At 41.1% G+C, this 15119-nt stretch overlaps 1 protein-coding gene across 1 annotated transcript in view; it reads right to left on the reverse strand.

Annotated features, from left to right (window-relative positions):
• The window catches only part of Ttc39c (tetratricopeptide repeat domain 39C), a 90964-nt gene that overhangs the window by 678 nt on the left and 75167 nt on the right, over positions 1-15119 (reverse strand). The window contains exons 7-12 of the mRNA XM_013014813.1: positions 8766-8892; positions 6079-6188; positions 4451-4574; positions 3809-3906; positions 1955-2059; positions 655-693 (exon numbers count right to left, since the gene is read on the reverse strand). Coding sequence (XP_012870267.1) covers positions 655-693; positions 1955-2059; positions 3809-3906; positions 4451-4574; positions 6079-6188; positions 8766-8892 — 603 coding nt within the window. The remainder of the gene's footprint in view (positions 1-654; positions 694-1954; positions 2060-3808; positions 3907-4450; positions 4575-6078; positions 6189-8765; positions 8893-15119) is intronic.

Here is a 15119-nt window from a genome sequence, read left to right on the forward strand (position 1 = left end):
TGCATGGAAGAGGCACGCTACATTTTTACACTCACAGTGGAGTGCCCTACGCTGCTCTACATCTATTTTCTTACTCCCCAAACCTCAAACTTTGTTTTTTTTAAATGTAGCCAGGCATAGTGGTTCATGCGTGTAATCTCCATACTCAGGAAGATGCCAGGTTTAAGATCAGGCTCAGCCATGTAGAACTGGGAGCCCCATGTCAATAAACAAAAAAGGTAAACTGGATGTCCATCATCATCTCTTTGGGATATTTTCCTCGGGTGATTCTTGAAACAGTCATCTTAAACCATGCTTAAAGTAAGTTGCACATTTAATTCAAGAACATTGTCTAAAATCAGAGATGTATGTTCTTTGGAGCTGGGTGTGGTAGTGCACACCCGCAGCTCCATCTATTACTGAGGAGGCTAAGGTTGGAGAATCATATGAACCCAGGAGTTTTCCAGGAGATTTATCTAGGAAATATAATTTTCTTACCCAAACATTAAGACAAGATCATTTATAAAGCCACCTGACTACTTTCACAGAAATTTCTTAAGAGCTTTGAAATTCCACTTAAAAAAATCATTTCACAAATTTTCCTGAACTCAGATGGACAAGATAAGAGCAAGATAAGAAAGGCCACAAGGGAGAATCCAATGGGGAGACATTTACCTTTGCTTGAAGCAGTAGAGTTCTGCCTCTTCCTACAGTCTATGAATATAAGAAAAACACATTATCTCGTAATACCTACATTCACAGAGTGTCACACAGAATACGTAACTGAAAACCATCTATGACAGAGACACTAGAGTCAACTGATCAAGTATAGTAATTCAAGTTTTCTTTACCATGAAAATATTTACTAGTTTATACCAAGGATTACTTGATAGTTTTCAGTCTTCACTACTTGTAAAGTACCATACTGCAGCTTAAAAATCTCACAAAATAGCCTCAAATTAATGATGACAGGTTTTATCGAGAGACATGCTGATCGTCCTTTGAAAGCACTGCTAATAGGAAAGTATGAATTTCACTGTTTTCAGAAAACAGGCCAGTCTTGTTAGACCATATACACTTATGTGAACACCAGGGGAAGAGTATGTATTTCCTTAAACTAAGAGAGTAGAGGTCTTGATACAAATTTGTGTTACATTTTCTCTTTTGATATAATTACAGAAACAAATTAGAAGAATCTCCAAAGAAACACTTGTCTTATGCAAGATGGTCTATCCACTTAAGAGTTGTGCTTCAATTGATTTAGCTAAATGCTTAGGAAGCCCATGTATTTAAATGGCTTAGCTAAATGCTTAGGAAGCCCATGTATTTAAAGCTGAGTTGAATTTATTAAAACCAACATATGGAACTCTTACAATCAAGTTTCTCAAAGAAGGTTATCAACTAAATTTAGGCACTACTGAAATCCCATTAAAGAAAACAAACAAAACACATCCCAGGGATCCATCTCACTAACTTAAATATACATCTAAATCAAACCCGACAACTTACATTTGTATGGTACCCTGAAATGTCTGAAGTATTAATATTAAATGACCTTCATTTCTTCTCACTATCATATTTATTAAATTGCTACGGAGGGCCATTTTTTAAAAAATCGTGTTTCATAGGTCAGGAAGAAGCTTTGTGATTAAGTAACTTAACCAATGGCAGACACTTAAGTAAATGGAAGAGCTAGAACCATAACACAATTTTCTTCTCCACTACAATATTTCATCTGTGAAAAAGGCAATGATTTTGCCTTGAATGAATCTTTGTCTCAGGAATTACTGGCAATTCTTGCCGGAGAAGACATTCCCTCCTTGGAGACAGAAATACTAGCTTCTTGGCCCCATCTGACACACAGCCAAGGAAAACAAAGTGACTAACACCAAGTTCAATAAACTGACGTCACGCACACACACACACACACACACACACACACACAGGCGCATTGTGTATATATACCAAATCTTACCTCTGGTTTATCTAGTAGAAGACAGCCAAGTTCATAGCAAGCATACGGCTGAACATACAAGTTATTCTGACGGCATAACTCATCCTTAGCCGCTCGCTGAAAGAACTGAAAGTAATACAAACATCGGAATGAATTTATTTCCCTAACTTGGGATCAGACAAAGAAGATGACACGTGTCCTTTTTGTTTTCTCAATCAGGTTTCCTTCTCTCCTCTCCATTTCTTCCTGTCCATCTTGATCAAGTCCTCTTTACACCTGCCCGGAGCAGTTCCTCTAGATATGTTATCCACTGGCTTACCTCGTACATCCCTCTACTGCTGATCATACTGTTAAAAAAAATATGGCTGCCCCTGAAAGTCTACACAGTCCCCATTTTAATATTTAAAATGAAAAATGCAAAAATAGGTAACTGGGTTGGTGAACACTTATAATCCCAGCTACTGGAAGAGGAGGCAGCTGGAAGATTACAAATTGGAGGCCAGCACACACTAAATTATCTAGATGCTATCTTAAATACAACATAGAAAGGCAAGTGTTAAAGTGCTGCCTAACATGCAGGAGTCAATCCTTGGTACTGTCAACAAACCAACCCATTGCACACAAAAGCCAAGAACCATCTCTTGACATGGCTATATCTTAGTGTCTTACTTGTAACTAGTCATGCTTTCTAATCTATGTAACAACTATGATAACCTCACACTAAAAGACTTAAATTTCAATATAAACACATTGTATTAACATTTATGAACTGTGTGTGGAAAACTAGCTAAAGCAACATGGAGATATCCCTCTACAACTAACCAGGCTGTACTTAGTAGTAGAGTGCTTGACTAATGTGTATGAGGCTCCAAGTTTTATCACCAGCACACATACATACACACACAGACAGACATAGACAGACACAGACACACATTAAAAAAAATCTTCCTAAATACATCAGAAAATAATTGATGGCTCTTTTTCATCTATTATATACATATACTAGCTGTCATGGCTTGAGTATGAAGTGTCTCCTAAAGGCTCCAGTGGTAGTATGGAAAGGGGATTGGATCCTGAGGATGCTGACATCATGATGATCACTGGATTAATACATCCATGAACTCACAGCAGGAGGACTCTTAGGACACAAGGCCTGGTTGGAGGAGGAAGGCAGCTGGGGGCCGAGGGGACATGTTCACAAGAGTCTGACTTCTTCCTGGCCTTTTCCTGTCATTCTCTCTCAGCTTCCTGGCCCCCATGAGGTGAACAGCTCTGCTGTGCCCTGCTATGCCATGCTCTTTCTCCAATGATGCTCTGCCTCACCACACCCCCAAAGCAATGGAGCCAACCACCTACCGAAACCTCTAAGATAAACCTCACTTTCTTCTCAATTGTTTCCTCAAGGTATTCTGTCACAGTGGTGAACAGCTTGCTAACACACTGCCTAAGCCAACGACTTTCCAAACCTCGCCTCCAGTTCTGCATGGTAGCCTGCACTGTGGAGGGAGGAGGAATTCATGCCCACTGACATGTCTGATCACTTCTGTTTCTGTCTGAGGTCCAGCTCTGTTACTTCAAATGCTCTACCATCTTTGATAAAGGGGCTTCCATCTTTGATAAACAGCTAGCTCCAGAACAGAAGCCCATATATAAAAAGAAGGTGTTCCAAGTCTCTGCACTTAAGTTAAAAACGTCACATCAACCACCATCAACTTCCAGTATCTGAAAAGACGGCATTCATCAAATCAAGTGGCTAAAGTTCCTGTCAAAGTGGGAGGTTTGGTTTTGTTTAGTGCCTTTTCTTTTTCTCAGTCACAGGCACAGATGTAGGTGGTCACGATTTGTTTTCTTCACAAAATCACACTAACAGTTTACCTGAAGAGCATCCTCTGAGTTTCCTAGACACTTGTGTATGGCACCAAGAAGCAGATACTTTAATCCAGCAACAGATGAATCATCCACTTCATGGCAAGCTAGGAGAGAAGTGGGGAGTGAAAGGAAGGAAAGACATCCGCTTAATCACCTGAATAGTGTCAGGCTAAGTGACTATTGCACACACATCCTACATCCTGAGGATTCCACACCTATGAAGTACTAGGAACAGCAAAGCTCATCTGTGGACACCGAAACCAGGAGAACATGCCTAGAGGGGAGACCAACCAGGAAAGGTAGCAAGGGAAAGGTTGGCGTGGTGGTAATGTTTTATGTCTTGACTGTTGTGAATGATGTCATAACTCGTGAAATCAAAGTTTTCTATGCATGCAAAGCACACCTACAGGAAACAAAATGCTTTCACTGCTGTAAAACTAATCACATTTATACAGGTATCCATCACCAAGTAAATATCCTAAGAAGGCCAGTGTACCTGTCTGTACAGCTATATGACAGCTGCCTGAATCTCTCTACTCTACCTGACTAGAACATACCCAGGCTCTCTGAATCCAGTGATGTTAATGGGAAAATGCAGGGGGAAGGGGTGTCCTGAAGCAAGCCCATGGGCGCAGGCCTTGCGTTTACCTTGACTCATCCTCTGCAGGTTGGGGAAGGAGCAGTTGGGAAGAGCTTTCCACAGGTACAGCACTTCAATGGATGCCAGCACACACAGCACTCTGGTGGGGGTTTGTTTCCGAAACCTCTCTGCCTGTAAGCAGACAGCACAATGAGGCTGCGTGCTCCAAGGACAAATTCAAATATACGCATATGCTTTGGAGACATGAAATGCACAGTGCGTAGTCAGTGTGAATGGATGACCCTCTTCACCAAACTAAACATAGCCATTTAGCTACAGATTTTTTTTCTGTCTAGTTTCTTACATACTCATATTCTTACACTCACTATTCCACTAAGCCCAGACTCACTGTTATAGGAGTTCTGAAAATCTAAGTCAACGAATTCACTAACGCTACTCAACCAAGGGTCACCCACGGGCCTACAGGGAGATGTAATGCTCAAAGCACTTTAGTTCTGGCACTCTTGATTTAATTGTTTTCAACTCAGCCTCAGGGTTCTCAGCTTCATTTCACAACATGATCTAATCTATAGTCAAATTCATGAAATGTTTACCCAGTAAAACTTTACACACAAAACCTGCTTACAGAAGAAAAGAAAATTGCCAGGCACTAGGGGCTCATGCTTGTAAGCCTCGTTACTAAGAGGCTGAGATCTGAGGATCACAATTCAAAGCCAGCCCGTGCTGAAAAGTCCCCATGAGACTCTCATCTCCAATGACCCACTCAAAAACTGGAAGTGACACTGTGGCTCAAGTGGTAGAGAGCTTGAGCCAAAGATGCTCAGGGACAAAGCCCTGGCCCTGAGTTCAAGCCTAACAGCGAGCAAAAGGAAAATGAAACTGTAAGTTTCAGTTATATATAGTTGTTAAGTTCAGTTATATATAGTTGTAAGTTGTAACCATGGAAAGTTCAAACTATGATAAGATTACCTAACTAATGGGTATCCGGTTTATTCTCCAAAATGCAGAATGCCTTTGGAATGCTGTCCCTGTGGCTTTCTGGGCTTTCTACTGATAAATCTGATAAACTGTTTTTGTTTTTTTTTTTGTCACATCAGAATGTGAGGACCAGACCCATCTGCACCTTGCCCTGGGCTCTCCCAATTTGTATTCCTTCTGAACGACCTGATCTTTAGACAAATGCTTCCCCTTTCCAAAAATGCTCACTAGCTCTTCAGAGACCATCATGTCCTTATTCAATTACTTTTCAAGTCTTTATTTATAGCAGCACAGACCCTTTTTATTCAGAACAGAAGTGTGATCATAGAAGGAAGTTCTCTCCACAGTGGTGGCTTGCATTTTAGGTGGCAAGAAAGTCACCTGGCAAAGATGATGTCCTAAAGCCTGTCCAAGGTAGTGGTGTACTACAAATGACCTCCAATAAACGACCCCCAGATCAACAGGCTCCAACGAACCTTTTTTTTTTTGGGTCCGGTTGTGGGGTCTGAACTCTGGGCCTGGGCACTGTCCCTGAGCTCTTCAGCTCAAGGCTAGCACTCTACCACTTGAGCCATAGCGCCACTTCCGGCTTTTTTTTTCTTTTTGCTTATGTGGTGCTGAGGAATCGAACCCAGGGCCTCAGGCATGCAAGGCAAGTGCTCTACCACTGAGCCACCTTCCCAGCCCTCCAATGAACCTTTTTCACTGAGAACTGCTCGATCTGATTGTTCTTCCTTTTGAAGAGTTTCTGAACTTCTTTGAAGACGATCTGTGCCCCTTCCACATCGCCAGTAGCTCCCTGACAAACTGTAAAAAAGCAGAATCGCATTTCTATAGTGCATGGGGAAATGTCACTAACAGACATGAGGTCACGATACGGGACCACACCACCACTAACTCAACCACGGCCAAAGTGTCTCCGGTTCCTGAGCTGCGGGGTCACAGAGAAAGTACTGATAGTGAGGTTTCTGGTCACCCAAGGCCCATCCTCTTGCCTGCCTACCAACCTGTACTTTCCTTCATGACCAGCACACATGGCAGCTGTTGCAGGGACCTTCCTGGATGGCCACATAGAAGCGTTGTTTTCGCTCCTCCGGTGTGCTGCGCAGTGGAGCTACTCATACACAACGTGTCCCTTTCACACAACCCCTGGGCTGAGACAGATCAGGGCGGTCCTGGGGTTTCCACATGTGAGAAAACTGAAAGCTTCTCCAATAGCTGCTCTGTAACTTATTTCTTCTATGCTCATCAGAGACAAGAAGAAGAAGTAGCTGCCTGCCATTGACTGCGTGATCCAGGCACAGCTGATGACCACTGGGCTGTTTGCAGCCATTTCTTTTCTGGGCTCTGCATCGGAGTTCACCTGATTCCACAACTAACGTATTGATCAACAGGTGGCCCACACCAAAACCACTCAATAAATAGCTCCTGCTTTTATGTGAGATGCTGAAAATCCTATGAAATACCCATTTACGTGTGAGACACAGTTATACTGTCTTATTTAAAATATAAAAAAATAAAAAAGCTTATTGGGCTGGGCGCTGGAGGCTCATGTCTGTACTCCTAGCTTCTCAGGAGACTGAGAGCTCAGGATGGCGGTTTGAAGCCAGCAGGGGCAGGAAAGTCTGTGAAACTTTGATCCAATAAAAGCTGGAAGTAGAACTGTGGTTCAAGTGGCAGGGTGCTAGCCTTGAGCAAAACAGTTCAAAGACAGCATCCAGGCAAAGTTCAGAGAGAGCCCCAGGCCGGGAGCACACATACAAAAGAGCTTATTAAAATATCAAATATAGGGAGACATGCCTTATAGAGACTGTAGTAAGGGGGCATATATACAAGATATACAGATAGTTTCATACTGGTTGTCATTTGTCCGATGCAACTTTGTAAGAATTTCAAGAAGGCTAGATATATATTGGCTAGTGTTAACTCTACCTTATCTTTTTTGTTGTTGTTGTTGTTGTCAGTCGTGGGTCTTGATATCAGGGCCTGGGCACTGTCCATGAGCTTTTTCCCTCAAGGCAAGCGCTCTACCACTTTGAGTCATAGCACTATCTCCAGTTTTCTGGTGGTTATCTGGAGATAATTTTCAAGGACTTTCTTGCCTGAACTGGCTTTGAACCATGATCCTCAGATCTGAGGCTCCTGAGTAGCTAGGATTATAAGTGTGAGTCACCAGCACCTGGCTCACACCTCTGCGATTTTAAACTACATGGTCCTGTATATATCACAAAGGCAGGAAACACTTGTCCACCAGGTGGCAGCACTTATGACTTTCCACTTCCACACCTTTACACTTCAAATTTATCTTTAAGTAGTTTCCATTTAACAAAGCAGTCTATGAATGTAATATGTCTTTTTTTGTTGTTGTTGGTCATGGGGCTTGAACTCTGGGCCTAGGTGCTGTCCCTCAGCTCTTCAGCTCTACCACTTGAGCCACAGCACCACTTCCAGTTTTCTGAGTGGGTTATTGGAGATAAGAGTCTCACGGACTTTCCTGCCTGGGCTGGCTTTGGGCCATGATCCTCAGATCTCAGCCTCCTCAGTAGTTAGGATTACGGGCGTGAGCCACCGGCACCTGGCAATACAATATATCTTTTTTTTATTGTGAAAATACCGTACAGAGGAGTTACAATTACATGGGCAAGGTAATGAGTACATTTCTTATCAAGCATTGTTGTCACCCTACATCTGTGCAATTTAAAACCACATGGTACTGTATATAGCACAAGGGCAGGGAATACTTTTGTCCACCAGGTGGCAGCACTTGTGTCTCTCCAATTCCGTACTTCTGCAATGTTCAACTACATGATACTGTAACCATCACAAGGGCAGAGAACACTTTTGTCCACCAGGTGGCAGCACATTTCCAATTATCTCATACAAGGGCAAATGTGCGAACCATAGACCAGAAATTACCAGTTGATAATGTTGAAATACTGCATCTCAAATTCTGTAACATCACACTGTAGGGTTCAGAGTCTGAGCAGACACCTCAACCTATACACCTCTGTATAATCAGGGCATCAAACCAATGTATTAATGAAAAAGGTTCAATCCTTAAAAAATTTAATAATAATCCCAATAAATAGAAAATGTAGCAAACAAAGGGAGTCAGGACAGATTGAGTTTGTCAAGAGCGAATGTGTAGAACTGGGAAAATCCGCAGTCACTATTTCCAAGACAGAGAAGGATCTGACAGGCCCTGGTGAGGAGCGTGGATGGATGAGCATTGGTGGGTACAGGTGCAGAATTTCTGGGCATCAGCTAGGTCAAGTTGGAGGGACTTGGACTTCTGCATCCTCCTCCACTGCTCCTCATCAGGCGGGGCGTGGGAGCTAATTGACCACAGAGATGCCGGTTGTGGCTCCCTAGATGTCTACTCACCTGCCGTCAAATACGCGTAGTAGCACTGTGACCACCTGGACTCATTTTTCAGCCTCTCAAAGGAATCAAATGCATCCTTGAAGTTGAGCTCAATCATGCTGCACCAACCTACAAAAGAAATATGTCCCTGAGGTAGAGGGCTCCACCATGAGCATTTGATTGCTGACTAGTCTCTAAATCTTCTAGCAAACACTGAAATATTATAATCTGAAAAGTTAATGACTTTTTTCCCCATTAGATTTTGTTAGCACTGTAAAGTTTGAGCAAGACAAAGCAATTTGGATTTCACAACCAATTAATCAGTAGAGTGTAGAGATTTCTGAAAAGATATTCCAATTTGCCTTAGCCCATCGTGAGATTAACCCAAATCCAGTAGAGCTTCTCCAAGAGTAGGCAGAGACAGAAAAAGTAGCTTTGGAATCAACTATTAGACTATATATGTAGCAGCAGCCTCAAAAAGCCTTTAAACCCATGTCCAGTTACCCAGTTACCACTGCAAATTCTCAGACCCCTGGGAGAAGTAGGGAGCCAGTGGGGCAGAAATCAAGCACTGCCCACCCACTCTGAGGGACAGGAATGAAGCTGAGGATGGGCTCAAACATTGTCAGTCTGGTGTTCTGGTAAGGAATAGCAGCCATTATAATGGAAGGATTTTATTCTCGTTGGCCATAATGGTACCCAACCCCCTTCACTCTTCCCTGATTCCTCATCCTTACTGCAACCTTGCAAAGGTAACTACCCTGGGTGAGCAAGGAAACAGCCCAACGTATTAACAAGCTGGTGACTTGCTTAAGGCCAGCTATTAAGAGGGAAGTCTTGTGGACCCAAGTCCAACTTTCATTCCTTTTTTTTTTTGGTCGGTCATGGGGCTTGAACTCAGGGCCTGGGCGCTGTCCCTCAGCTCTTCAGCTCAAGGCTAGCGCCCTACCACTTGAGCCACAGCGCCACTTCCCCAACTTTCATTCCTTTACACAATATTTCCTCTGAGCAGAAAATTCAAGGGATATCAGATATGACGCTAAAGTGCATAATTTCGGACTTGTCAGATTATTGGTGGTGGAGGTGAATATTTTTAAAAACACTTCTACAAAATTCAAATTCTATGAAATATCATCATAACATACTTTAGAGGAAAATGTGGGCTAATTACTTTCTTCCAGTTACAAAGATCAAGGTAAAAAGAGATATAAATACCAAACAAGGGTGAGAAGTTGAGCTAAGACAGTGGAGTTGAGCAGCAGCTGAGTGGCAATTTGTTCCTGAATTCATCTTAAGGCCTCCGTTAGCTCTAATTCCTAAATGTGGCTTGGCTTATCAATTCTCTCTTGTCAAAGGGAGGCTGTGAAGTTCAAGTTGTTTGAAACAGATCTCACTCTAATTATGGTTACCACATAAAACTCCACAATTCAGATTATATGGAATAAGAGGTTTCTACCAGATTACACAACACCTCTTCTCCCACACATCATGTTCCTTATTGTGGGGTAGTTCCCAATCTTTTCATTGGCACTTTTCCACAGCAGACCTGGAACCACAGGGGAGACAGCTTCCCTGAGCCTTCCCCAGAGGGCCTAGAGAGCCCCCATTTCTCCTTTCTTTACCCCTTCTTCATTCCTTCTCTATGACCTGTACCATGTAACCTGGCACTGTTAAGCTGAGACTCAAAAAACTATGAATCTCCCATTCAACCCAAAATTTGTTTCAAGCCCTAAATTGTGTTTATTCCTCTCTGAATATTGGAGGAAGTGTTACAATAAGGGATTTTGAAAGAATATATGAAGGTCAGAGAGCTTTGTGCGTGCAATCTACAAAGACTCAGCATCAACTCTAAAGGAGGGAGGTTGGCCAATCCACACTTGCAGGTGCATGTATTAATCCTCTTACCCCCACTCCAACATGGGGAAGAAGATGGAATGGAAGCATGCATGCACTCCGCGTGCCAGGCATCCTGTAAGGGCTCAGCTGCACTTTACAGCTGCTGTCACTCCAGCAGCTCAGCAGGCTTTAAGCAGCCAGGCACAGTGCTGCACAACATAGCTGGGGCTATGGGGAGGAAGAGGAGGATGTTGATTCAAGTCTGGCCAGGGGGAAAAAGGCTCAAGACTCTATTCATAAAAGAACTAAACTGATTTTCTTCTCTTTCATTCTTCTTTGCATGACTTAATTGCTGTTCTGTTCATCCTCAGATATACCCATAGTCGATTATTAGACCTTAGCACACATTGTGTACACACTTAATTCAGAAATTTATTACTCAATTTAAAACCTCTTAGACTTAAATTCCTTAATAGCAGTATTACCTCTTTATACCTATATAATATTTTAAGCATTTTTAAGTTTTTCACATCTCCTTTCTATCCCTCCCCTTCTCTTATTCTATCCACATTCTTTTCTGAATATTATGTTTTCAAATTTGCATAATTTTTAAGTGTTGCACTTCTTAATTTTTAATTTTCTATTTTTTCTTGTAATTTTTCTTTCTCTTTCTTCTTTTTTTCTCTGTCTACTATCATTCTATCCAACCTATTTCCTGCTTTGAGATTATGATTTAGTTAACTCTCCCACTGCCTTTCCACATCCCTCTATGCCTATTTTTTACCCACATCTCTCCCTAAACCTAATAATTTCTGTTTTCCAAATTCTTCTTTGCAGTTTGTAGCCCATTAATACATAGTTGTTTGATGTTGAATAGGTATATCTGTTGAACTAGATTGTATCTGCAGACTTTTGACTGTGCAACTACAGACTTTGGTTGATGTTTGCCTTAAAACAGTGTGCTAGCACAAAACTGGTATTACTTTCATCCCAAATGGGCAGAACAAGCTGGAAAAACACAAGAAAAATAGCAAGTCCGGGTATCTCAACTCCCCACGCATAATAATCAGGACAGAAAAGATAATGAATAATCCAGAGGAGAGTTCCCAAAAAGCTCTACAAACACTAATGGTAAACGTGGTAAATGAAAAGATTGAAAACCTGCAAAGGACTCTGTATGAACATGATAGGGAGAGAGAGGAGGCAAAACAAAGGTTAATACAGAAATATCGTGTGCGTGAGGAAGCTACTCAAAGATTGATACAGGAATTGCGTGAGCAGCTTGAGAACACTCAAAGAGAAATAAAGGAATGGCGTGAGCAGGCTGAGATCAGTCAAAGAGAAAGTCAGGAATGGCATGAGCAGGCTGAGATCACTCAAAGAGAGCTACAGGAACTGCGTGAATGTGAAGAAGTTAATCAAAGAGTAATACAGGAATTGAGAGAGCAGGATGATAATATAGAAAGATCACTAAAGGCATTCATGGAGTTCATAAACAGAGGGCTGAAAGAAGTCAGGGAGACCACAAAGGGAATACTGAATGGAACCCAACAGAAAGAATGGGAGTCCAAGGAAACTATAACCAATCAACTAAGTGATTTGAGAATAAACACTGAACACCAAGTTAAGGAAGTAAAGAAGTTCATACAAGATCTAAAATAAAGCTCCAACAAAGAATTTGAACCCATCAAAGCCAACCAACTAGAAGGAAAAGAAATAAAAAAACAAAGTAGAAAGTCTCGATAGTAGGTTAGACCATGCAGAAGATCGAATCTCAGGGATTGAAGACAGCCTAGATATTATAGAGAAAGAACATACAACCCTCCAAGACAAATCCAAAAAATATGATAGATCTATTCAACACTTGGAAGACACCATCAGAAAGCCTAATCTGAGGATAGTGAGTGTAGAGGAGCACCTAGAGACAGAAGTTAATGGTCTAGGAAATTTGTTTAACAAGATCCTAGCAGAGAACTTCCCAAACATGAAAAAAGATAGGCCTATTCAGATACAAGAAGCTTTTAGAACTCCAAATAGACCAGACCAGAATAGGACATCCCACGGTCACATTATAATCCACACAGGATCAATTCAGACCAAGGAAAAGGTCCTTAAAGCTGTCAAGGAGAAAAGATCAATCACCTATAAAGGGAAACCAATTAGAATCACCTCAGATTTCTCAGCAGAGACAATCAAAGCAAGAAGAGCCTGGAATGAAGTATGCCATGCCCTAAAGACAAACAACTATCAACCAAGAATTCTGTAACCAGCTAAACTCTCCTTCATAACTGAAGGTTAAATAAAAACCTTCCATAGCAAAGAAAAATTGAAACAATATATCTCCACCAAACCAGCCCTACAAAAGATACTTCAAGATGTCCTACACATAGAAAACCAACAAGACCACAATAAAGGCCAAGAAACCACACCCAAACTGAGAATCCAAGAACCATAGGAAGAACCCAGTAGCTGCAGCCTCCAAGAAGGTGGATAAAATGGAAGGTACTCCCAAATACCTCTCAGTCCTATCTCTCAACATTAACGGACTTAACTCTCCAATTAAGTGACATAGACTGTCCAGTTGGATTAAAAAGCAAGATCTTTCTGTCTGCTGCCTTCAGGAGTCACATATTTTGCCCATAAAAACAAACACATTTTCAATGTGAAAGGCTGGAACAAAATATACCAAGCAAATGCCCCCCATAAACAGGCGGGAGTTGCAATCCTAATATCAGATAAAATAGATTTCAAATTAAAATTAGTGAGAAGAGATAAAGAAGGTCACTACATACTAATTAAGGGATCTCTCCTTCAGGAGGATATTACAATTCTAATTATCTATTTGACAAACAATGGAGCACCCAAATTTATCCAAGAAACACTACTTTCCCTCAAATCCCACATAGATCCAAAGACATTAATTGTTGGGGATTTTAACACACCACTTTCCCCACTAGATAGATCAACTTGGCAAAAACTCACCAGAAAAACCGCAGATCTAAACAACTGCATAGATCACTGGATTTAACAGACATCTACCGAATATTTCACCCAGCAGCATCAGAATACACGTTTTTCTCAGCAGCACATGGAACATTTTCTAAAATAGACCACATTTTAGGCCACAAAGCAAATTTGTCCAAATTCAGAAACACTGAAGTTATACCTTGCATTCTCTCAGACCACAAGGGAATAAAATTAGAACTCAACGTCAAAAGCCACCAAAGAAAGTCCGGTATCACATGGAGCCTGAACAACACACTGCTGCATCACGAGTGGGTCATGGAAGAGATTAGAAAGGAAATTCAAATGTTCATGATATTTAACAAAAATGAACACACAAATTACCAGCTCCTCTGGGACACAGCAAAGGCAGTACTCAAGGGCAAGTTTATAGCTGTGAGTTCCTACATCAATAAATTGGCGAGATCTGAAACCAACAATTTAATGAGACATCTGAGCCTTCTTGAAAAAGAGCAGCAAGATAAACCCCAATCCAGTAGATGGAAAGAAATAATTAAAATTAAATCAGAATTAAATGAATTAGAATCCAAAAAAAAAACAGAGAAAGAATCAACAAAACAAAGAGTTGGTTCTTTGAAAAAATAAACAAAATTGACAGACCCTTAGCAAATCTTATCAGAAAAAGAAGAGAACACACCCAAATAGATAAACTCAGAGATGAGAATGGAAACATCACTACAGAAACAACGAAGATTCAGAACATTATAAGGGAATACTTCTCAAAACTTTATGCTAATAAGTTTGAGAAGTTGGCAGAAATGGACCTTTTCCTAGCAAATATCGACATGCCAAAACTAAACCAAGATGATTTAAACCTTCTTAACAGGCCCATATCAAGCATTGAAATAGATATAGCAATAAGAGACCTCCCATCTAAGAAAAGCCCAGGACCAGATGGCTTTACAGCGGAATTCTACAAGGCCTTCAAAGCAGAGCTCACACCAATACTCCAACTCTTCAATGAAATTGAAAGTGAAAGTTCACTACTGAACACATTCTATGAAGCCATCATAACCCTCATCCCAAAACCAGGCAGGGACTTATCAAAGAAAGAGAACTATAGATCCATTTCTTTGATGAACATTGATGCAAAACTTCTCAACAAAATTCTGGCCAATCGACTTCAACAATTCATCCAAAAAAATCATACACCATGATCAAACAGGATTCATTTCTGGGATACAAAGCTGGTTCAATATACGCAAATCAATTAATATAATTCATCACATCAACAGGAGCAAGGATAAGAACCACATGGTTATCTCAATAGATGCAGAAAAAGCATTTGACAATATCCAACACCCCTTTATGATTAAGGTTCTGGAAAAATTAGGAATCCATGGAACATTCCTCAATACAATTAAGGCTGTATATGAAAAACCTACAGCCAGCATTATACTTAATGATGAAAAACTAAAGCGATTTCCTCTTAACTCAGGAACAAGACAAGGATGTCCACTCTCTCCACTTCTCTTCAATCTAGTATTAGAATGCCTAGCTACAGCAATAAGACAA

The sequence above is a fragment of the Dipodomys ordii genome, unplaced genomic scaffold, assembly GCF_000151885.1.
Source record: "Dipodomys ordii isolate 6190 unplaced genomic scaffold, Dord_2.0 Scaffold25, whole genome shotgun sequence".
Lineage (NCBI taxonomy): Eukaryota > Metazoa > Chordata > Mammalia > Rodentia > Heteromyidae > Dipodomys > Dipodomys ordii.